At 45.7% G+C, this 22936-nt stretch overlaps 1 protein-coding gene across 1 annotated transcript in view; it reads right to left on the bottom strand.

Annotated features, from left to right (window-relative positions):
* SERINC2 (serine incorporator 2) overlaps window positions 1–22936 on the bottom strand; it is a 308632-nt gene that overhangs the window by 92163 nt on the left and 193533 nt on the right. The window contains exons 2-5 of the mRNA XM_069623045.1: window positions 19109–19270; window positions 17947–18125; window positions 10654–10733; window positions 9879–10016 (exon numbers count right to left, since the gene is read on the bottom strand). Of these exons, the coding sequence (XP_069479146.1) occupies window positions 9879–10016; window positions 10654–10733; window positions 17947–18125; window positions 19109–19270 (559 nt within the window). The remainder of the gene's footprint in view (window positions 1–9878; window positions 10017–10653; window positions 10734–17946; window positions 18126–19108; window positions 19271–22936) is intronic.

The following is a 22936-nucleotide window of genomic DNA, read 5'->3' as shown; positions in this document are numbered from 1 at the left end:
TGTGTCAGAGTGAGAGCTTAAGAAATAAAGAGACACTTATAGGTAGGATGAGAGGGCATAGGGGTAATGTGGATGGAGGAACAGAGGGGGTAGAGTGGGGTAAGGTGTGTGGGGGAATAAATGGTGTAGGGTGGGTTGAGCCAGAGAGCGGGTTACTGTGCATGGCAGGGGTAAAGAGAGAAGGGGTAGGGTGGAGTAGAGCAAGAGGGGTAGGATGGGTGGTAGTGTACAACACTGTGTTGCTTCTGGGTTCTGTTGCTTCCCAAAGCTATGTCCCGTTCACTGAATACTCTAATAATAATGAAGTCCATCAACCGTTCAAATGGCGGCTTATGCAAAATAGTCATTGGCATGTCATTTTTGTGAATTCGTCTATTTCAGAATTGCATCATTGCATCATTGCATTTTAGAGTTGAACATTTTTTCCTATAAGCAAGTTTGTTAATTGTTCCCCGATCCCTCTCCTTGCAGCTCTCTTCAACCCTTTCTTTAGGAAGAGTTGTTCCTTGCACGCCGACCTTGACCCTACACAGGTTTTGCATCAGTCCACAAATTATCTTCCACACAAAAGCTCCTTCCCTCCTGTGCTGTGTTTGCTCCTCTGACCTTGGGGCCACATCCACATCGAAGGTAGGCCTGCTGGCTTATTCTAGCTGCAATCCGAAACTGCAGCCCGACCCTCGGCTGATTGGTAAATTATGAAGGGGTGCCAAGAAAAAATGCGGCAATCGCCTTTATATACCTTCCGGAAGGCAGACTGAACTTGCTGCTTCAGTCTACACCACGATATCAGCACTGTATCTTTCATTGTGCTGACCACCATTGCCTACCACGAGGTTTAGGCAGTCCGAAAAGGCTGCACGCCATTACGCTGCAGTAGCCTTGCCCCGACTTCCCGATCCAGGAATATGAGGCGATTGGTCCCAGTGCCTTTCTTCAGGACATATCAAGAGCTGGCTGGCGTAGCCAGCCCACCCACAAAGGCACACGCAAAAAGGATCTTCCCTGTCGTGGGCCTGTCTGGAGCCGTACGAGCCTACAGCACGGAACTTTGCATCGCCGCACTAAGTTAATTCGGAAATGATCCAGTCCCTCCAGTCCACATCTGGTCCGACCTTTGCCATCTTCCTACCCCTCCTCTGCTACATTGACCGCAGGAGCCCGTTATGTATGCCACCTCTCCCGTTCCGATGTACGCCTTTAGCCTGCCCTTCGTTAGATCACGTCCCTTGGTAAACCCTACCTGAGCTACACAATCCATGCGCATTCAATCAATCGTCCTCCTTATCTGACTGTCTACGATCACTGAACTGCCCACACGGCCAGATTGGCCTAGGCGAAACGCTGGATTCTACTACTTCCAGTAGCACCGCCATACCACGGCGCATATCTGTTGCATCCACAACATTTGACTACCTGCAACGGTCCCCATGCCGCCAATAACTATTGCTCTTGCTACTGCACCAGGATGAGAGGTACCACATGGTATTTCACAACAACTGCCGGTGATGCTTTCCGAAATATTTATATCATGTGTAGTCGATTACCCATGACTGTTATTCTGCACCACGTATGGCACTCATAGTAGCATATTTCATCTTGTGCAGAACCTGCACCCTCTATTCCCCTGCACTTCATAACTCAACATGCTGTTATGTAACGTCCTATCGCTTACTGAGCTATCTCTGGTGCTACACTTTATTTTATTGCCTTGTCGTGTAATGCTCAAATGCATACAAATGTTGGACCAGCCTATTTTATCAATGGCTTTAGTTTAATTGTGTGACTAGCCCATTTGATACCTTGCCTGACAGTACTACTGTTTCCCCTACCCACACAAATGTTGGATCAGCCTATTTTATCAATTGCTTTAGTTTCATTGTGTGACCATCTTATCTGATAACTCTGAATTAGCTATAATTAAAAGCCATATCACAACATGCGCACCTTAGTCCACATCCTATGCGCCCTCAGCTCCTCACTGCTAATCAACCGCCTATCGGACCGTGCCAGGCATGCAACATCAGAAGAGCTAAGTGTGGCCAATAGACTATCAGACAACTCATTCATTATGGATGACCCTGCACCAAGTCTACCGAGCCCACTTTTAAGCAATCCTTGTAGCCTAGTCTCTAGGAACTCCAGACTCCGATCGAGATTAACAAAACTCTTCAAACCCCTCACCAGATCCCCCACATACAGCCAACAAAAGAACTAAATATCCATAAGAACTAGAAGGATACTATTGCCAATCAGATCATCACCAGGCCTCGCCTCCAAACTACGAAAATAGAACAAATCTATACCCATGCTACTGTAGTTACCACCCCTGCACCCCCCCCTTTCAAAGGAGCTCTAATAAATGCCAGGTCCTTGACTGCTCATGCCACAGACATCTCTGACCTTATACTGGCGGACAACTTGGATTTTCTTGCCATCACAGAGACATGGCTGCACGAAGCGGCAGGACCCTTACTTTCGTTAGCAGTCCCGGATGGCTACACCATACTTAGACAGGACAGAGATATGTCACGAGGCGGCGGCATTGCCATCATCTCTATATCCAGCCCATCTATGAGAATTGCGCCCTCTTAAGTCACTGAATCATGCTAAGTCCTCACAGTTAAACCTCTGCTACTCAAATCCCAGACCCTCACCATTCACCTTATCTACAGACCCCCGGGCCCTATTGGGACATTTGAGGAGTACATTTACACTCTATCTAATAACCTCAAAACTACTTCTAGGTGATCTCAACTTGGGCGTCAATGATCCACTAGATAAACATGCCACATCCATCGCCAGAATTCTCTCAGAACTTGGCATAGCCCAAAAAATTATCGAACCCACACATAACAAAAGAGAATTCTTGACTGGGTGGCGGACTACAATTGTATAGCCAACATCACAACCATCTCTTCGCAACCTTGGACGGACCATTTCCTCCTGTCCTTCGAACTCTCAAGCATTAGACCACTCCCTCTAGTCATTCCAACTGCCCGCCTTGCCTAACAAGGAATAAAAAGAGCATCACAGCGGATAAAGTGATCCCAGCCATCCTCTCTACCCTCAACCAGCTGGCTGATGACCTAGACCCAGAAACACTCGTTGAGAAGTACAATAAATATGTTCCTCACTCGACAACATTGCCCCAGTCAAACAACTGCATATTGCACCGATTGACTTTGGGGCAACGCAGATGTGTGTTAAGGGAGAGCAGAATGCTTTTTTACTCTGGGTGCTAATGTGACTCGTTCCGGTTTGTACCCAGGTATTAGAGCAGCAGCAAATCTACCCATGGTGCACTGATCATGGGGGTGAGGGGGCATGCTGGAGGGGGGTGAGTGACTACTGAAAGCCTACACACCCCGCAACAGCGCAATCATGACCGTAGAAGCGAGCAGCCAATGCAATGTTCCAATAAAAGCCTGTGGTATCCATCATCCGCAGGTATATGGCCATTTTTTAAATGTGAGAATGCATTTGCTGGGTCAATGAAAACTCCCATATCCAACATAATAAACCTAGGAATGCCACTCAGCGGGCAGGAAAAATTGAGTGTAAAGCTGGCCATTGTGTGCAGACACTGCCTAACGTTTTCAAAAGCATATCTTATGAACGGACCTTGAAGCGGCTGTGCAGGCCTTTCCCATCAGTGGGTGCGCAAGAGTTGCTCGTCCTTAGGCCCTGCGCTGCCTCCCGGGCTTGCACCTTTTTTATACGTTCCACCCCAGTGTTTGCGGCTGAGAATGCAGTGGGATGTCCAGTTATCCGGGCTCACTTTGAGAAGTTCCTAACTGCTTCCCAGAACATATGCGAGAAATGTACAAGCACTTCCCATCTGCCAATGCCCAAGCGGCGTGAGACTGCACTGAAAAACAAGCAAACCCTACCATTAACCCGCTACCAAAATGATTTGGCGCACAGTGGCAAATGTGGTTTAACTTCAGGAATTATTGAAATGTATCTACAAAGAGTTTGCAACTGTATTTTCTCCTTTTAAGTTAAGCCAAACGTGCAGCCAGCACAATATATGGTTCACCCAAGCATGGACTGGGAACCAAAATAGGCCCTGTAAATCATGTTCAAAGTGGCCCCATATTACACATTTTCAGCAAGCCAAACCCTTTTCCAATGAGAACATTTGGAAATAGCATAGGTTACCACACACAAGAGGCCTAGGGTGCAGAGGCCTACCGGGAAATCTCCAGTGTGCCCTATCGGCCAGTCCAGCCCTGGGTTCACCGGTAACATGAAACCAAGAACCATTTAATTTAACGGAGCAGCGCAAGCTTGTCAAGTGAATAAGAAGTCACAAATCGCACCCTGCACACTTATGTAATGTGTATACCTTTAAAAATAGACGGCATGTAGAAAACCCTGCTTCCACCCACTCGGCTGTGCGGCACACCTCACCGATGTCAAAACCCATGTGCAAGTGTGCCAGGGTCACCACAAACCACTACCTGCGGCACAAAGCACTTCCTGGCACTAAATTCGCAGTGCAGGATATCAAGTGCATCACACTCCACCCAACTCATTTAAATTAATTTAAAAGAAAATTGCTGGCGCCAAACCGTCAGGCAAAAGTAGGGGAAAGAATCTCCAAGCCAATAGCCTCGATAAAGCACTTGGTCGCCTCACCTGACATCGGGGAGCACACAACTCAGGCCAACACGGCCCTCACATCGAGCCTTGGTGTCTGCACTGCAGCGAGTTTGAAGACACCACACTGACATGTTTCTCGACACTAGCAACACCCGTGGAAGCTTCAGGCAGCACAGGGATGCCCCATATCACATTTTGCAGATGTCCTGGCTGGTCGGACATCTATGAACAATGCGGTGCGTTCCACCATTGGGAAGTTGAAAAGAAAACGGAGGCCTGCATCAGTCTACTTTGAAATCACTACACCGCTCCAGCAAAAGGCACAGACACATGGCAGTATTGCTGGTTGGTCAAAAATATGTTAAACAAGCTGCTATTGGATGCCATCCGGGTAGTACTACAGACGTTAACACTTTGTGCATTGGCCATTGTATGTATGACACAGCAGTTCAAGTGGTCATGTCAACGACAAATACTGCTTCTTAGAACCCCTTTCTTTGTAGCAATGTTTTGGTGAAATTTGATGGCTTACACCACCAAAAAGTACCAAAACCAAAAAGGGCAAAAGAGGGGGTAGAAAAATAGTGAAGATGCCATGGGTACAAAAGGTAAGCATAAATATCTGTCACAGTCCACGGCACATACCTGAAAGATGACAAGGAGTAGGTTAGAACGCCCCTAGACCTGCTGACACAAATTCCATGTTCGATAGCATATCTGACCTCGAACTACATCAATTAGTGCAAGGTCCCACACATAAATTGGGTAACACTCTCGATTTGATTTTCTCGAAGGAATCCTTACTCTGCTTTAGTGCCATTCAACCACTGGTCTGGTCTGATCACTTTTTGCTAACCTGTATGTTTAAGTCTTCTAATCTACCAACCAAGATCCCGGCACCTAAAGTGTGGCTACGCTCAATGCGCTCGGTTAACACTAAAGAGTCATGCGCACGGATAGCCTCTCGGTGCAATTCTGCATCACCCATGTCCCGGTCACGGCTGTCTCAGATATTTCAGGATACGGCAGACACAATATCCCCTCTATAACTGATACAATGCCGCAGACTGCCTTCGCAACCATGGTTCTCCGACCAACTCAGAGCACAGCGACTAACCTTGAGACACACCGAGCGCAAGTGGCGTAAATCTTAGGATCCCCTTCTCAGAAAAATCTACAAAATATGTCTCTACTTATTTGGCGGATATTAAAACCGCCAAAGCATGTTATTTCTCTTCCAAGATTGAAACAGCTCTGTGTCAGCCAAAAACATTGTTCTCTGTTGTCAAATCTTTGGATTCGCTCACTTCTAGGGTTAAACCAACTCACAAACTATGTGATGGTCTTTCTCACTTCTTTCTTACTAAAATTGACGCTATCCGGACTAACATCTCTAAATTACTAGCTACATCCGCTGATAATGTGAGCAGGTCGCCTAATGTTACATCACATTAGAAAACATTGTTAAATGGTCCACCTTTCCATCTTTCACAGAAGAAGTACTAGCAGCTATCCAAAAATTAAATCCTCTTCTCCGTTTGATGCTATTTCAGTGGATATTATGAAAGTAATTGCACCAGATCTTCTTGCAGCTTTAACAACTACTGTAAATGACTCATGTCAATCGGGCAATGTACCACCTGAGTTGAAATCTGCTAGGGGTTGTTCCGCTCCTGAAGAAGCCCTCACTCGATCCAACTGTCCTAGCTAATTTCCGCCCTATTTCTTTGCTCCCCTTCTTGTCAAAATTACTCAAACTGCTGGTTGCACCGCTACTTTCTTCTTTTCCTGAATCCTCTAAAGTTTTCAACTCTGCACAGGCTGGTTTTAGACCTGGCAGAGGCACTGAGAGTGTGTTAGTATCTGTTCAGGATATGTCCAGGCTGGTCGATTCAGGTGGGGTGGGGGCCCTGATCCTATTAGATCTATCTGCGGCGTTCGACACGGTCGACCACTCCATCCCGTTATCCCGCATTGCCCAGATAGGCATATCTAGGCAGGTGCTAGCCTGGTTCACTTAATTCCTGCTGATCGTACACAGACTCTATGCCACCTTTCCTTTCCACCCCCTGTCACCTCACTTGTGGTGTCCCACAGGGCTCGTCTTTGTCTCTGATTCAATATCTATACTTGGGCCTTGGTGCGTCTCATCCGCTCCCATGGCCTCGATTGCTACTCCTATGCCGACGAGAGCCAGATTCTGATCGGCTAGATCATGATCGAACTGAGGTGTCATCGTGCCTTCGGAGTTGCCTGATGGCCGTTGGTGAGTGGATGGACCGCAATTGGCTCAAATTGAACAGAGACAAGACGGAGGTCCTGGTGGCCAAGTGCCCCTCCCCCCCCCGATCCCTCCCTTTGGGTTTCCGCTTTCTGGCCCTCCACTCTTGGTCCTCTCCCTATCCCGGTTGGTAAAGTGAAAAACTTGGGGGTCATTCTTTCTGCCTCCTTGTCTATGGCGAACCAAGTGACAGCTGGTCTGCCAGGCAGGCCACTACCAACTCAAGGTCCTGAAGTGGGTCCTCCCTATGATCCCGGATCGTCTCCGCCCTCTGGTTTTTGCGGCTTTGGTTCCATCTCGCCTAGATTATTGCAACTCACTGTATTTGGCTCAGTCAATGGGCCTTATAAAGCGATTGCAGAGTCTACAAAACTTAGCAGCCCGGTTGGCAACTGGCACCCCATATGGAGCCCATATTACCCCGGTGCTACGCTCCCTTCACTGGTTGCCGGTCAGCCAGCGCATCAGATTTAAGGCCCTGTGCATAGTTCACTGTGCCCTTCACTCTCAAGGAGCCACATTTCTTCAATCTAAATTCTCTCGATAACTGCTTTCTTCTACTGCTGATCTTCTTACAGTACCCAGGTTCCGGCATACTAGGATAGGTGGCGTGCCTTTTCCATCGCTGCGGCCAACCTATGGAATGTACTACCACTCCAGATTAGGAAATTATCGTATCACCTGGCTTTTAGGAAAGCACTCAAAACTGCACTCTTCTAGGCATGTTCCCTTCTACTTTGATCGATCTCTCTCTCTCTCTCTCTCTCTCGCCATGATGCCTTCGGACGACTGTGCGCTTAAGAAATTAACCTAACATAACAGTAAGAGCAAATAATTCTTGGGGTGTACAGGGCTGCAGAGTTGTAGGTGGTCTTTCCTGACAAGATGCTACAGGCCTCTGTGTAACCAAGACGCTGTGTGAAGGGCATGTTATGGAAGAAGGGGTTTTGCCACACCAACGATTTCAAGTTGCAAGATGTTCCAGGAGGCAGCCATTTGCTATAGACTGATGCAAAGGCTTTCAAATCGGCATCTGGGAAAGGAATAAGAGTGGGGTCTAGTCAGCAAATCTTTAAATAGGAAGGCCTTTAACGGTTTTCTGAACCCAATGTGGTTTTCTCCACTATGTAGCTTGATCAGAAGATTGTTCCAGAGTGTCATTCTGTTGACAGAGTTCTGAATTAGAAACGTTTCTTTTTGAAAGTTTTAGTAGACCGTTTCACTTCATTTGGGGGTTTCAACCTTCAAGTGGTGCATCTTTTTACTCTATGGTCCACTCTTCTAATAAGCTCCACAGAATGCAGTGTTTTGAACTCAAATCTGATTTGCTTAGAGGAGGAGAGCTTTCAGAGCTGCCGTGATTTGATAGGAAGCACTCGGCCACAATATCAGCCATCCTGTTTTTAATTAGCACGATTTGGTGAATCACATATTTAGGGAGTCCTACCTAGAGGCTTTTACAATAGTCAATGAGTGAAAACGCCATAGTTTGTAACTTCAATTTTCTAGGACATACTTGCAGTGTTTCCCTGCCCGCAGACCATGAGGAGTCAGTCATCACAGGTTTCGAGCAGCCCTGAAAGCCCTTGCAGGTAATCAGTTCATTTTTGGGGCATCCAATCCCCTTAGCGCACCTCCACTGTTCATCCAGACCCCAGGCTCCACCTCCCCCACGCTCACTGCCCATCCTCGATGAGCCCTATTGGTGTTACGGGTTTGGAACACCGTATTTGAAGCGTTCTCCTAGGGCAGCCTTGCCCGGGCAGTGCACTGGCAAAGGGTGCCTTCCTTTGAGCACCTACCACTCCAGTTTGCCTGTTCGCCCTGACTCCCCAGCCCTGTAGGATGCCACACTAGCCATCAACGTGTACTTCCAGGTAAGGGGCATCTTCACTAAACCATGCCAGTCTGTATTTTTGCCACACTTGCATTTTGAAGGCCTGGGTTTCCCCTCACCTAGATTGCCATTTCAATCGTGCAACTGTGGGTTGTCGCACTCACAATTTGAAGGCCTAGGCTTTCCCCCTCTAGATTGCGGTTTCATTCATGCCACAGTCTGTATTTTTCCACACTTTCATTATGCCTCACAAGGGCTCCTAACTTAGATTGCATTACACAACCTCTTTTGACACACACTTTTGACTACACCCTACACTAAACATACATCACTCTTGGCAATTGCGCCACCACATGTACAATACAGATCAGTCCCACAAAATATTTGGTCCAATTGTTCCCAAAACTCGTCTCTCTTGACAATTTAACAGCACCCACCCCACACGAGCCATTAGGTAGGGAATGGCTAGGTCCCCATCTTCGATCAGGCTATAAAATACACACCTCTCACCACTACTCAACTCAGACTACGGTCTTATAAAGGGCATTTAAACTCACTGCGGTTCGAGGCCAACTGCCAAATAACAGATAATATGCATTTGTGCATATGGGAGGTGGTACTAGGATTAGAAAGTTCCTGCATTTGCTTGGTAAGGGAGAGAACTTAATCAAAAAAAGACTCCCAGACTCCCTGCTTCTGGAAAAGTTGGATGACCCATGGATGAGGGCCAGAAAACCAGAGAATAGGTGGGATATTTTGACCCTTTTACATGATTTCTGATTTGGAGGTGGTTAGTCAATCATTCACTTTTGAATACAGGATGGGCAAGTAGAGATTCCTTGCTATTCAAAAATACTGCCCTCGTTCAAATGCAGTCTCCCTGACAACCACATGCATTTGAAAGTTGGCAGAGAAGGGTGTGAGGAGTTTCATGCATCTGTTTAATAAACGAGTTAATAGTTGTGAGGAAATACTTTGGAGCTGAAAGTTGGTGGCACGGAATACTATGGAAAGAAACCATTAATACAATGATGACCGGAAAACTATATGTTCCACCCACATCTTGGACATCATTGAGGTGCTGCACAAAGTTACATTGTGACTTTAATTGTCAAAGTCAGGTGGCAATGTCTCTCCACAAGCCATACTTACCGGCATACCAACACTTGGTGTTGCCATCCTCGGCTCTCTCCAGCCAGGCCTGACTCCAGGAGTGAGCAAAGTCGATGAGCAGGATCAGCTGGATGAGGATGAAGAAGAAGCTACCGACCATGCCAAAGTAATACCAGACTACAGAGAAAAGAAAGAAGATCAAGGCCAAGAACCATTTCAAAAGCATTTATGGGCTACTGTAAAACCCAGAAATGTATAAGAACAATCACAATATTATGCCATAATGCCACAAAAATTTGCAGTCATAAGTCGCATATTACATTTGTCTAAAAAAAAAAAAAACAACTCGAGCAGTCTTTTTATTAAGATGAATTTAGGGAGAAGTACCAGTATTTCCACTTCAGACACAAACAGCACACATCTCAGTAGTAAGGGATATATATATATATATATATATATATATATATATATATATATATATATATATATATATAGATATATAGATATATATATATATATATATATATATATAATTTTTTTGTTTTTGTTTAGTATTAGGAGAGTCTTGGATGTTTAAAATGATAGAATGGAGACCATCGTTTGCTGAGTCAATTACATTATTTTGTGACTGAATAGGGCCATAACGGTGGTCGAGTTAGCATGGTCAGGCAGTGGGGAGTAAAGAACAAGAATTTAAAACTCTGAAAAAGAGGAGGAGTGGTGGACTGACCAGTTACAAACCAGAGTTGGTAGGTGTTTTAATGAAGTGTAGACATTGGAAGCACCCACGGCCCAAGTAGAAAGTCTGGCTTACCAGTTGTGAAGGTTCCATTAGGTATGTAGAAGGCCCCCACCGTTATGCCAACCAGAATCAGGAACTTGAAAAACCAAAACCTAGAGAAAGCAAAGCACGTATGAATCCCAGACACTACAAAAAAGAAACAATGTCAAATACAAATACATAGGTTGTCGTATAGTATAATATATTAGTGCAAATATGAGCACATAATGATTAAAGTTATGGTTTTGAAAGAGTCTAGCAGTCCTGAATGAAGTCAAGTGTTTCCCACACAGGCAGATCGATCCTACAAGACTCACACCTCAAATCATGTAAACTCACAACTTAAACCCAGAGCCTCAGATATACATTGCTTTCCAAAAGAACGGCACATAGCTCCCAAAATATATCTGCTTGCCCTCTCAACCAAACCCTGCCTTAATCCATTTACTTGCCCTTTCAACTGACATCTGCCTGTTGTGACTGGGACTAGACCATGTCAGGAGGGCCTAGGGGACCCTTCTTAACCTGGGGAAGGCGGCCTATCTGAGCTTTCACCAGAACCTCTCCTGCCACAGAGGCGGGGTGAAGGAGTTGGGAGGCCCACAGTCTGTACTCCTCCCGCCTCCCCTGTACTTGCCTTGTTCAAAGTGGAGGGTACCGCCATCTATCGCTCAACACCGAAAATACCTTGTGCTGGCCAGAATTCTGTTTTTATCATTTCAGGACTCCAGGTGCCAGAAAGCAATGAAGCAGCTAAAAGCTGCCATGCTCCAGGAGAAGGATACATCAACTTCGTAAAGGGCACAGAACCAGCAGCAAGAGTTCCTCAAACCATAACCACAGTGAAAAGAAACTCAACATGTCTCTGTCATGCGTTTCAGTGACTTGGTGGGTTGTTGCAGAGACGAACACGAATGCTACAAACGAAAAGGCGGATCGGATAAGCAGACATTTTGAAGCTGCCCAACGTTGTGGCACCACTTAAAAGGGGAAAGCAAGATCAGAGTGGCCCAAAAGACCAAGTGAATAAACAAGCAAATTGAAAGGGGAGGAAACAAATCTCACAGGAAAGGAGAGGTATAAAAAGCCTGCAACAGTTAGTGGGCGTATGGGTTGTTCAGCTGAGGCCAGATGGAGTGGATGCAGACCCCCATAAATCCACCCACCCACCCCAAAAAAAGAAACCACACGTGGAAGGACGTTGGAGCAGAGCAGCAAGACTACCTTGGAGGAGATTGGTGGCGAGTGGCATCTGTGAATACAAGTGGGGAGGGGTGAAGAGGGGAGCGAGGGGAGAGTAGTAAGGAGTTTGCATGACCATTGAAGGGACAAAAACAGAAAGAGGCAGATGGGAGATTTTCTTTGCAAACATTTCTTCACCTGCTGAACGATCTTTGCATTCACTGGATGTTGCGCGTGCTTTGAAGTTCTATGTGGCACGCACAAATGACTTTCAAAGACTTCGCAGCTTTTCATTCATTTTGGACCTGTGGGGCATGGGAAGGCCCTGTCCAAGGCTTTAATCGCCAGGTGGCTCTCCGGTTGTATCATGCATTGCCATTAGCTGGCCAACAAACTGTTGCCAGGCCGGTCGAGAGCCCACTCCACCAGAGCCATTGCATCGATGACGGCGTTCCTCTCTGGTGTTCCGCTGCTGGACATCTGCAGGGCAGCTATGTGGAGGTCTGCACACACCTTCACGAGATTCTGTGTCGACAGGGATTCCAGGGTGGAGTCGTTTCGGACAAGCAGTGCTTCGCAACCTGTTTGCATGAGGGGTGTCTGTTACAGGGTTAAGTGTATTGCTTTTGTTGAGACTTGCCAACTCCTGTGGTTGTGATTGTTTACTGCTGTGTAATTGTATTCATGAGCATGTGCATCCACGCAAGACCCCCATGCTCCAGAATGTTCAAATTACTTGCCTGTAACTCTTGTTCTCCAGCATGGGTCTTACATGGATTTACATGCAAACCCTCCCTCCTTCCCCTCTTGCGTCCTACTGCCACTTACGTGCGAGACCAAATCTGAAGATGATCTCCAGGGGTGATGCTTAGGAGGACGGATGTAATTGGCTGGGGCAGTATGACCCAAAGTGACAGCAATAGGATATATAAGCGACATGCAGTTTTTAGCTTAAACTGCTTTATTACAGAGGATTCCCAGCCTGATGACGGGGAATATTCATGAGCATTGAAATCCATGTAAGACCCCCCATGCTGGAAAATGATGAATTAAGACAGCAAACCCTGCTTCATTCCCAGTTATGCTACTTCATGAAATGCATTGTATGTAGCAACCCCTTTGAGACCATTCGAAGGGATCCCGCCCTGGATACCACAGCTTGTCTATTATTGAAAAAAGCAGGGATTGAGATGGTTAGCTAGACACCAACTGCAACCAAAAGTTACTATTAACCACCCACTGGTGTTATATAAACAAACCTATGTGCCGTTAACTTGTGTCTTTGGGAATGTGTATAAAGGGGGACAATGGGTCATGCACACTAAAGTAGTTTGCTTATGTGAGTGTTCGATTTTTGTGACAAGCTATGGGCTAGGGCCTCGATCACCAGAGAAAGCCACAATTTACGGGGCTGAGGGCGAATACCCAGGAGCTGCTGTTCCCTCCTGCTTAGCAATTCTTTACTTCAATGCACAGAAAGGTATTTTGTTGCTAAATTTACAAGGTTGCATGGTGTTCTGACTCTGCAAAACTAAAATTAAGTGCACCGAAATTCACATTCGACAAGGCATATAGTAATTATAACATTTTACTGGAAAAGGAGAGAATATAGGTCAATGTGGCATTGTTTACGTACTAGACAACCTCGCAGATGCAGATTTTGAACCAGGTGCTCTTTTCTGTGCTATGCTGCTACCCAAACCTTTGTGCCAAGAATCATTTTAGAGGTAACGCAGTTGCTTAGTTATACCCAGTCATTCCTGAAATTTGGATACAAAGTTTCCACCGGATTGAAGGGACATCGATAACAATCCAGCAGAAAATGCTATGAACGCTGCCCAATAGAACTACATTTCACACGCATTTGTGTGGCTAAGAGACAAAGGAGTAACATAAGAGGGATTCCGAAAATATAAAAGGTTGTTTTAGGCATTTTCTTTAAGGCAGTGGTCAGGGCATCTACACTAAACATTAGCATCTAGAGGATCCCATGTAGTATCAAGGGAAAAAGGATTTTTGAAAGCCGCCAAGAAGTTGAGAAGGATGAGACATGTACAGCTTTTACCAACAGCTTTTTACTAAGGGGTCTTACGAAAGCAAGTTATATTTCATTAGGGCCAAAAAGTGCATAAAATGAACAACTGTTAGGACGGTCATGCACCAAAGTATGCGTAAGGGTCTACAGAGAAGTAAAAGGTTCACTCACTTCTTATTAGGGCTGTGTAATGGGCCTATCTGGTGGATTAACGTAACAAATGTGGGGGTATGTGCTCAGTGTTTGAAATGCAACAAACTTTCCCATTAAAATAAAGTTCGCCCAATATTGTCATTTCAATCCATAACAAAGACACAGTCTCTGATAATCTCCTTGGCGATGTTCACGTGCAGTACCAGCGGAGGTGGAGGGGTACGTCTGCCAGATTAATTCTGTAGTTAGTGTCATGCTGGAGCTTGCCTTAAATGAAGACCCAGAGCTACAGGTAGACTGGAGCACATCCTAATGCCTTCACAATGGCCTCTCACGAGGGGTCTCTCACGATCTCCTCTCTCCAAGGGACTTTGGTCTATGCCTTTCAACTCAATTTCTACCAGACATTTCGCCACAAACTCACACCTGGAGGATCATCTTTTGTTAATTTCTTCCCCCTTGATCCTCACACCTGCACCCTAAAAGTTTCTCCTCGGTTCAATCATCCAACTATCACAGGCTTCCGCTTACATCTTCTCTCAGAATCATCCTCCTGCACATTTGCTCTTCCCCTGATTTTCCTTGTCAACTCCTACTTCTCCTTTGCCTGGCAATACTCATCTTCACCTCTCCGCTCTGATCCCAATATTCTAATGTCTCTTCATTTTTCACCACCGTCTCTTTAGGCACCTCTATATAAAAGGGCTGGTTTCTTCACCACCTCTTCCATTGTTCCTCTTACCACCTTCTTAGACAGGTCTATAACCAGAGCCACCTTTGCAAACTTGCTCTTCCAATTTCCTGGGCCTACTTCCCTTTGCTAGCGCCTGTGGTCACTATCTCACCCCAGCCTCCTGCACTCTTTGCCAGCTATCCCCAAACGACCCACTTTCCCAGACTCGCTCAGCCTTCGGTCAGAGGTCCTTTCTTTTATAGGACATTGACACCCCAGCTTCAAGCCTCTAAGGCTTAAGGGAAACCCAGTGTGCTTCTCTATGCAAATGGTTAGGAGATTAGTTGATGGGCCCTGCTCACGAGGATGGCTTACAGTTTTGATGTGGCAATTGGGGGTGGTTAGTCCTTCCATATGGGTTGTCCCCTTTCTGCTTCCCACACCCTGGATAAATCCTTGTGGAAGACTCTTAACCAAACAGGTCTTGTGTATTTGTGTGTGGAGACCCTGTGAGGCCATTGGTTTACGGCTGAGTTTTCAGTCATAGTTTGGGTCCTGCTGTGGTTTTGGATAGGATTTCGGCAATCGCTTAAAGGGGAGCAGAACATGCAGGTGCTACCGGCGTTGCACAACCATACCTCATAACTAATTCATTTATAAGAGCTTCTAAAGGAACAGGGCATGCCCAACACCACCCAGCATTACCGAGCACATGGCAGCATCGAACCCCCCTGAACAATCCCACCATCCACCAGGATGGTCAGGCAGGGGTCTTTGTAAGAAGGAGCAACAAACTTCAACTGTGCCCAGTTTGACAAAGATCATTCAAGTCCACATGGCACATGGAGATTAGAGCAGCTCAATTCCTTTGAGCCTTGATGTTTAACTATGCCATATCCAGGTGGCCTAGGAGTTTGCTTTCCTTATATCTAGAGTATTTTGCAGGACTTCTGATTTTAAAAAGTTATGGTCCTTCAAGAGTCCCTATTTTGTAAAGGAAGGATTTTTGGGATTATGCTCTATACTTTGTCCCAATAAGGTCTCAATTTAACGCAACCATAAACATATGGTCCAATGTGCCCACGGATAGATAATTGCCAACATGTTATACTGCAAAAGGACCTACCAATATGAAACTCCAGACAGTGCTCGCATGTTTCCTAATAAAGTTTGTGGTTCCTTTGCCCCATCTGGGGGTTTGTGGCTGGAGTTAAACACTGCAACATGACCTCTTCTTTCGTTCCTTTGGTGGTTTACTGCCTAGTTTTAGTTATGGGCTTCAGTTCATGACTGGCATGTTATACACTTTTGAATGGTTAAACAAAAGGTTGCACCGAAAGAAACACCTTATTCCATTTCTAAAAGTCCCAAATATGAAACCATATGTAGACTAGTAAACATGCAGCACTATTTTAACCAAAAGGAGCTTGAATGCAAACTGGTATGAAATATATTGACTCCAGTGAATTCCATATGTATATGCAAATGAACAAACAGTTTATTTATGCATTCATGCATTTTGCTTCACATGCCACAATATTATGGAAAGGGGAGGTTTAAGGCACCAGTACAAGCAAATACCACTTTGGGTGGCCCTGAGAGTCTACTTTGTAGAAAGATGGGCTCTGGCTTGTTTGCCAATGCCTGCCAACGTTTAACTTTGTCACCCGTGAGAAACTGATCATGGCTTAACTGAAATTTGTATTAATAGTTGACAAACAGAAAATACTTGATGTTCATTCTGTTTTGGCCCACACTTTCAGATTCCGATTTTAAACCGTGCAATACAATTTTAACCTAGTGGAGCATGAAACGCATGAAATTTAAAAAGACAAGACTATTTAAGTTTTTCTTCTAGCATAAATGCACAAATTCTATTTATCCTGCGATAGAGCCGCATTAAGATTCATCCCAGCTCCCGTGATGTAGGTAAGTGACAAGCCTGAACTCGCAATGTTGGCCATTTCAGAGACGTGGCCATTTTGATTTAAGTGTAGTTTATTTTTTAGCCTAATGAGGGCTGATGGGGCATGAAGAAAAAAAGCGAGAACTGGCTCATTTGTGGGCTCTAGAAGGTACAAGCATATCAGACACAATAATTCACTAGCATCTACTCATGTGTACAAAAGCAGAGGAATATACAGATTTAGCACTTGCTTAGGACCATGATGGAAGAAAGACAGGATCAGAAAAGTGCCATTTCATTTTCAACCTTTCTTAGATTTCACGGAAAAAAAGTACAGAAACCACTAAAGAAAGTAAAGGGAGAACGGTTAATCTATTCAGATATTAAAATGTTCATCTTTTTGGGGTGCCAGAACTTTCGGATCTTTACACCAAGGGGATTACTGCAGAAACCATAACAAAAGAAATGTAACACCCATTACAAAATGCACTAAAGAAACGTATTTGCTTTCACTTATTTTTGAAAAACTAAGAAAATATGGAATGTATAAACCCCACCAAAAAATTGTTTTGAAATGGTTCATTTCATAAACATGCTATTGCATGGGATTTTTGTAAAAGTACGAACAGAAAAATCACAAAACCTAGTAAAAACTTAGATGATTATGTCGTGAAAAAAGGGGTTCATGTGGTTTAAGGCCCACCCCACAGTCGATCAGAAGGCTTGCATCTCTTGTGCTAAAACTGGTTTTGCATTGATGCACTAGAGATGCCAAGAAATAAAACGGTCCATTCTCCAAGGTATAAAAAGGAACTGACCAGCTTCCTTTTAGATCAGTCACTTTGGCAAAACATTTTGATAGTCTTGCCTTTAGTTCACAGACTGAACTATCCTGCAAAATAATGGGTTTATTTTTTAGATAAAAACTTAGCAGTTTTTAAAAGGTCTTTCACAGGGAAGTTTCTTGCTGCTCGAAGACAATTGCTAGCCAGAGAGATGCCGCAGGCAGAGGTGAACAAGGAAAACAAAAAAGTTTCAATAAACTAGAAGCTGGTGACTTTACGCACCTTTACACCTTCCTGCTGTTACGTGAAAAGGTGTTTTATAACATTTCCTGAAGTACTAAAATTACATTAATTCGCGAGAAGGTGGATTCCAAGAGGCTGTGTATTTCAAGAAAGAAGAAATTGTATTCTATTGGGACTCTGAGGGTTAAACAATACCAGACAACGGATACAACTAAAAATGGAATATCATTTCTTGTAGAGGAGGAAAATGCCAGAAGTGATAGTATGTTCCTTACTGCAAGTCAATCTTCAAGATTAAGAGTACACTGCATTGCCCCTATATACCCCGAAAGAGAAGTGCAAAGCTCACCCGTTCTGAATGTAGGCTCTTGGATCTCGGCTGCTTCGCACGCAGATCATGATCACAGCAAACAGGAAGAAGAACGCGGTCATGGCGAAGCACATGCGGTACACAGCTTTATGACCGACAACAATGTCGCAGTTCACAGATCCATGGATGGTCGTCGAGGTGTCGCAGAACCAGGGGATCTTGGTGAAAGGACAACTTACAGTTAGTTACAACTGACCTTCTACTCTGTTCACAGCACTGGGCAGACACTGTTCGGCTGAGCATGAGGCTCTAAGCGGAATGCTCGCAAATGCAGTACGAGATAATGGACAAACAGAACAAAAAATACAGTAAAAGCTTTGGTAGCCGGCCCCAATGGAAGCCCAAGGGTGCCAGATGTCTAAATGGGCCTGGATAACAAGGTTGGTACATTGCATGGCAGAGATCCTGAAACAAAGCAAATGGGTCAGATAACCGCTTCAGATAACAGCTTTCTGACATTCATCGCTGTTTAACAGAACTCTGCCATTTAGAATCTTGGTTATCTGGCCTTCAAATTGCATTTTATTAACCATAACAGTACTATTGTAAGCGACAGTAGGTGCTGGTTAAGGAAGCACTAGAGTTCATGAAGTGCCAACAACATCACATTCTAGTGCAGTATTTGTGCCTGGTCTGAATACCAAACAAACTACCCTGAAGCGTGAGCAAGCAGATCCATTCAGGCTGGTTCCATAGAGAGGCCCATAGAGGTGTGGTTAAGCCTGCCACATATCTAGTTGGATGGGCTACAGAACATGCAAAAACATATAGCATTGTTAGATGTGACCAACACATCTACTTCATTTTAGACTACATGAACACAGATGCAAGAACAATGCAACTGTTATGAAACGTGGCCCCCTTGGCCACCCATCCTGTCTAGGCGACAGCATGATAGGTCTAGGCAAACAGCCTGGAACAAAAGTGATGATGTGTCCTGGTAATACTTTACCTGAATTTACTAGAGTCAAAAATGCCACCAAACTGGAATGAGAGGTACATTTCATGTTTTAGCTGGTAATTAAAAAAAAAAGGAACAGATGGAAATAGATTGCGTCCATTTCAAGGCACATGCTTGCAGTGCACACTATTATGGTCAAAGTGCCAGACTCCCACCCTCCCTCCAGAATATAAAAATCACCTTTTGAAGGCCCACTTCAACCCCTGGAATTATCATGATGATCGCTACAATGGTGCCCATCAGCAAGAACATGGTGAAGGCCAGGCGGGTGATGGTAGAATTCTTTGTGGAAGGGCAGCAGCCACAGAGCAGGCAGGGAGCAGTGCCGCACAGACAGGATGCCTGCAACAAAAAACACATTACATCATGATGCTGCACTACTGAGTAAGAGTAATACACTGAAATTGATGGGTGGGAGAAGGCGAAAAAACGGGGGACAAGGAGCAGTATGTGCAAGTAGGCCAAGGGGGAGGGTAAATGGTGGTGGAAAAAACATATGTTTAACTGTATTTTCCCATAAATAGGGAGCAGAATCTTCTGCAACAGCAGAGCAGTACATGTATTTTGGAGTATGCAAGGAGGTAAAATCAGCTATATCGACATCCCTTTTAGCCATATGTCGCTGTCTAGAGATACATGGACATTTTTCTCAAGCCAAAGCAATCTGGTCCAGATGCACATTTCTCGGTCAGAGAGAGAGGGGTGGGGGGCGTATCGGGGAGCTCATTGTTTTGTCAAGGGATGTTATACAAACGAGTTGGTGGTAGATCTTTCTTCGGATGGGGCTTCCCTCTGGAACAGCCTCCCTGCCTCCCTTAAAACTTGGAGAACCATCTGCGGTTCAGGAAGCACCTCAAAACTTTTCTCTTTGAAACTGAATCTGCACTGGCGACCTGGCCACACTCTGATCCTAAGCCCAGGTCCCTCCCCTGCCAGTCACACATTCCTGCACTGCCTGGCAACCCCCATACTTGGGGACGGTTACCCCTACAGTCCCACTACCAGCACTTGATGTCCGTACTCACCCTTGCACTTGCCACCTGCGGGCCGTTATTTTCACTTATTGTTTTATTCTATTCCCATGTACCGCACTGTCCCTTCCCCCTCGCACTTTCCCACTTCCCCCATCCGATGCACTTGCACAATCTGAATGACACCTGGCTTAGTATGATCGTTGTCTGTCCTCCCTTGTTCCCCCTCCCTTGCCTCGTCACGCCTTGACACACTTGTGTCTAGGCGCGTTATAAATATATCATACTTACTCCCCGAGCAGACAGATAACCTGAGACGACGTCCGATGGCTTGTCAGGGGTACGATCGAAAACGGTCAATACAATACTCATTTTGGACCAGCATTCTCAATCATTCGCACACAAATCCCTACACAAAAAGATTGCTTAGTAGCATGGTTGAAACATATTTGCTTCTGCCTTTTATTCAATGAGTTAAAGGAATAGTGTGCTCAAAAATATTACTGCCTTAAAAGACTGGCAATAATCCAAAACATACATTAAACATTTTTAATGAACGTTCCTATGTAAACTTTTGAGAAAACGAGGCTCAAAGAGTTTACATAGGAGCATCCATTTTGCCATTTCAGGCAGCCTACTCAGTTCATGTTAAGCTCTGCCATGGCGGCACTAAAGCAGCAAAAGCCCCCTACTGGGAGCTTTTGCTTACTGCAGCCACAGCAGAGCTCAACATGAGCTGAGGAGGCAGCCTTCACTTTCATTTTACGATTTTTTTGGTGGTCCCCAAGCCCAGGGAAGCACAGAAAACGTAAAATGTGGCCAAAAAGCAAAGGCGCAGCAATTACAAATACAAAGTATTTGTGATTGCCCTGGTTGGAAAGTCACAGAAATTATAAATGCAAGAACGTATTTGTGACTGCAGCAGCTTTCACGTGGAGTCCTCTGGGCTCCCCCAACCCGGGGCAGCCCAGGAGACTCCAAGCGAAAGCCGCTGCAGACATTAAGACAACGTGGTAGTGTTTCCGAATGCTGCAGTGTTTCTGCCTGCAGCGGCTTTCAATTATGAGTGTCCTGGGCTCCCCTGGGGCATTTTGCCTTTCCCCCCCTCTCATGCACCTATTCCTCGTTCTGAAGCATGTATCGGCATTCTTTATGCTCCATGATCCTTTTGGATTTGGCCCGATGTGAGGCGTTATTGGTTCTTATACTCAGTAGTGGATTCTTGGGCTCTGCCTTTCATCAACTTACTTCAAGTTTGGCAGCCTGTACTTTGTTGTTTGGTTATTTACTTGATCCTTGATTTGCTTTATGGGGCGTTTGCCTTTTAGGTTATCTGATGCCTTTTCTTCCTTGGCGTGTCATTCCTAAGCTTTGGCATTCATCCAAATTCCCCAAGTTTTGGCAACCTGCCCTTGTGATTTAGATACTTATTTAGATTTATTGATTTCTATGATAACTTCTTTAGTTTGCCTGTTCCTGTGACCCTAGGTCTTTTAATTAGGTGCCTGTCCTATCTTGAGGGTTTTTCTATTTTACCATTAGTGCCTGTCCTATTTGATCCCTGATTATACGTCAGACTTAGCACTATTTAGTGGGAGGGAGGGTTTTTAAAATCGCTGTCCTGCAGCTCCAGTCGCTGTCGGGACAGGGGGAACAGATGACTGGGGGCTAGCTTGCCCGCCTTAGTTCAAGGTCAAAACTGGCCTGAGGGCAAGGTAGCCTCCTTTGATGCATCAAAGACCCCTTGTCTCTGCATCCGTCCCGATGGGAGCGGGGCCTTTGATGTGGGGTGTCAGGGGCAGGGACTACCTGTTGTCACCTGCCCGTGTCACCTCCTCGCCGTTTTGGATGCCCAGAAGTCAGGGTACCTTTTGTGTTGTGGGCCCACCCCCAACACCTGCATGATAATTGGACCAGCACCTGAAAGGTGCTGCCCACCTCCCAGCTTATGCCCCTGGGCCCTCCAGTTCAGGAGGGCCCATGTCTATAGTGAATGGTGCAGGATTAAAGGAGTCTGTCCAAAACCTTTGGAGGGCTGTAGGTTGCAGACAGTGGTGGCTAGTTCTGAGTGAGCGGGTGGTGGGGGGGTGGGAGGGGCACTGCCGCACCCCATTCCTTTTTTAGTACAGAGCACACTGCAGAGAGGGTGCAGGCAGGCACTCGGCAAGTGCAAAGTAAATTTGGCCTACACGGAGGTGCAGGGGGACGTACATTTTTCTTTGTTTTATACACCAGCCCTCTGGGCTCAGCGAGAGTAAAGCGTTTGGTTAGGATCCTGGCAGGGCGCCAGAGGTATGATCCCGCAGTACGTATTCATGCTGCAGTTGGACTTTACTTCCTAACGCTGTGCAAAGTTCCCTGGCTCAAAAACAATTGTATATATGGACCGTGGGCAGAGCTGCGTGCCGCATGGGACAGATGCAGCACAGCCCGAGCCACGGATGGGTCAGACCAGCTGAGTTGAACCAAGCAGCATAGATCGTATAAGATTGTAAGTACATGTAATGTACATTCATTATTTTGCCCCTTATGATTCATCTAAATGAATCATGAGGGGCAACGCGCGTCAGCACCATGCCCACATTGAATTTGGCTCCGTCTAGAAACTATGCTTGCATTGATGTTTTCACTGTCCACTACCGAGGTCGCCTGGGTCTACTGGACAGTGATTGATTCACGTGTGCCTGGTGTTAGGGTCTTGCCGTAATGAAAAGCATATGATGTATTGAATACAAGACTCCATGCGAGACCCACATCCAGGGTAGTTGGGAAAGTGAATGGCCGTTGGAGGTAATGGCCAACTGCAGTGCCTTAAGTAGCACTGCTAAATGAGCCGGGGCTCATTGAGGTGGCATGGCCCAACGGCGGCAGGTCACCTGCTGGCCCGTTAGGCCACGCCCCCTTGACGAGTCCCGACTCAATGGGCTACTGGCACCCCTGCCAGGCAGCCTTTTGTATCTCTGCATTTATTTACTTTTATAGGTGCCTGGCAGGGGACAGTGCCTCCGCTATTCAGCCTCAATGGTTGCGCTGCCCC

The sequence above is a fragment of the Ambystoma mexicanum genome, chromosome 11 (genome assembly GCF_040938575.1).
Source record: "Ambystoma mexicanum isolate Mex_15411 chromosome 11, UKY_AmexF1_1, whole genome shotgun sequence".
NCBI lineage: Eukaryota > Metazoa > Chordata > Amphibia > Caudata > Ambystomatidae > Ambystoma > Ambystoma mexicanum.
The sequence above is the reverse complement of the archived record's forward strand: the minus strand, read 5'-3'. Positions and strand labels throughout refer to the sequence as shown.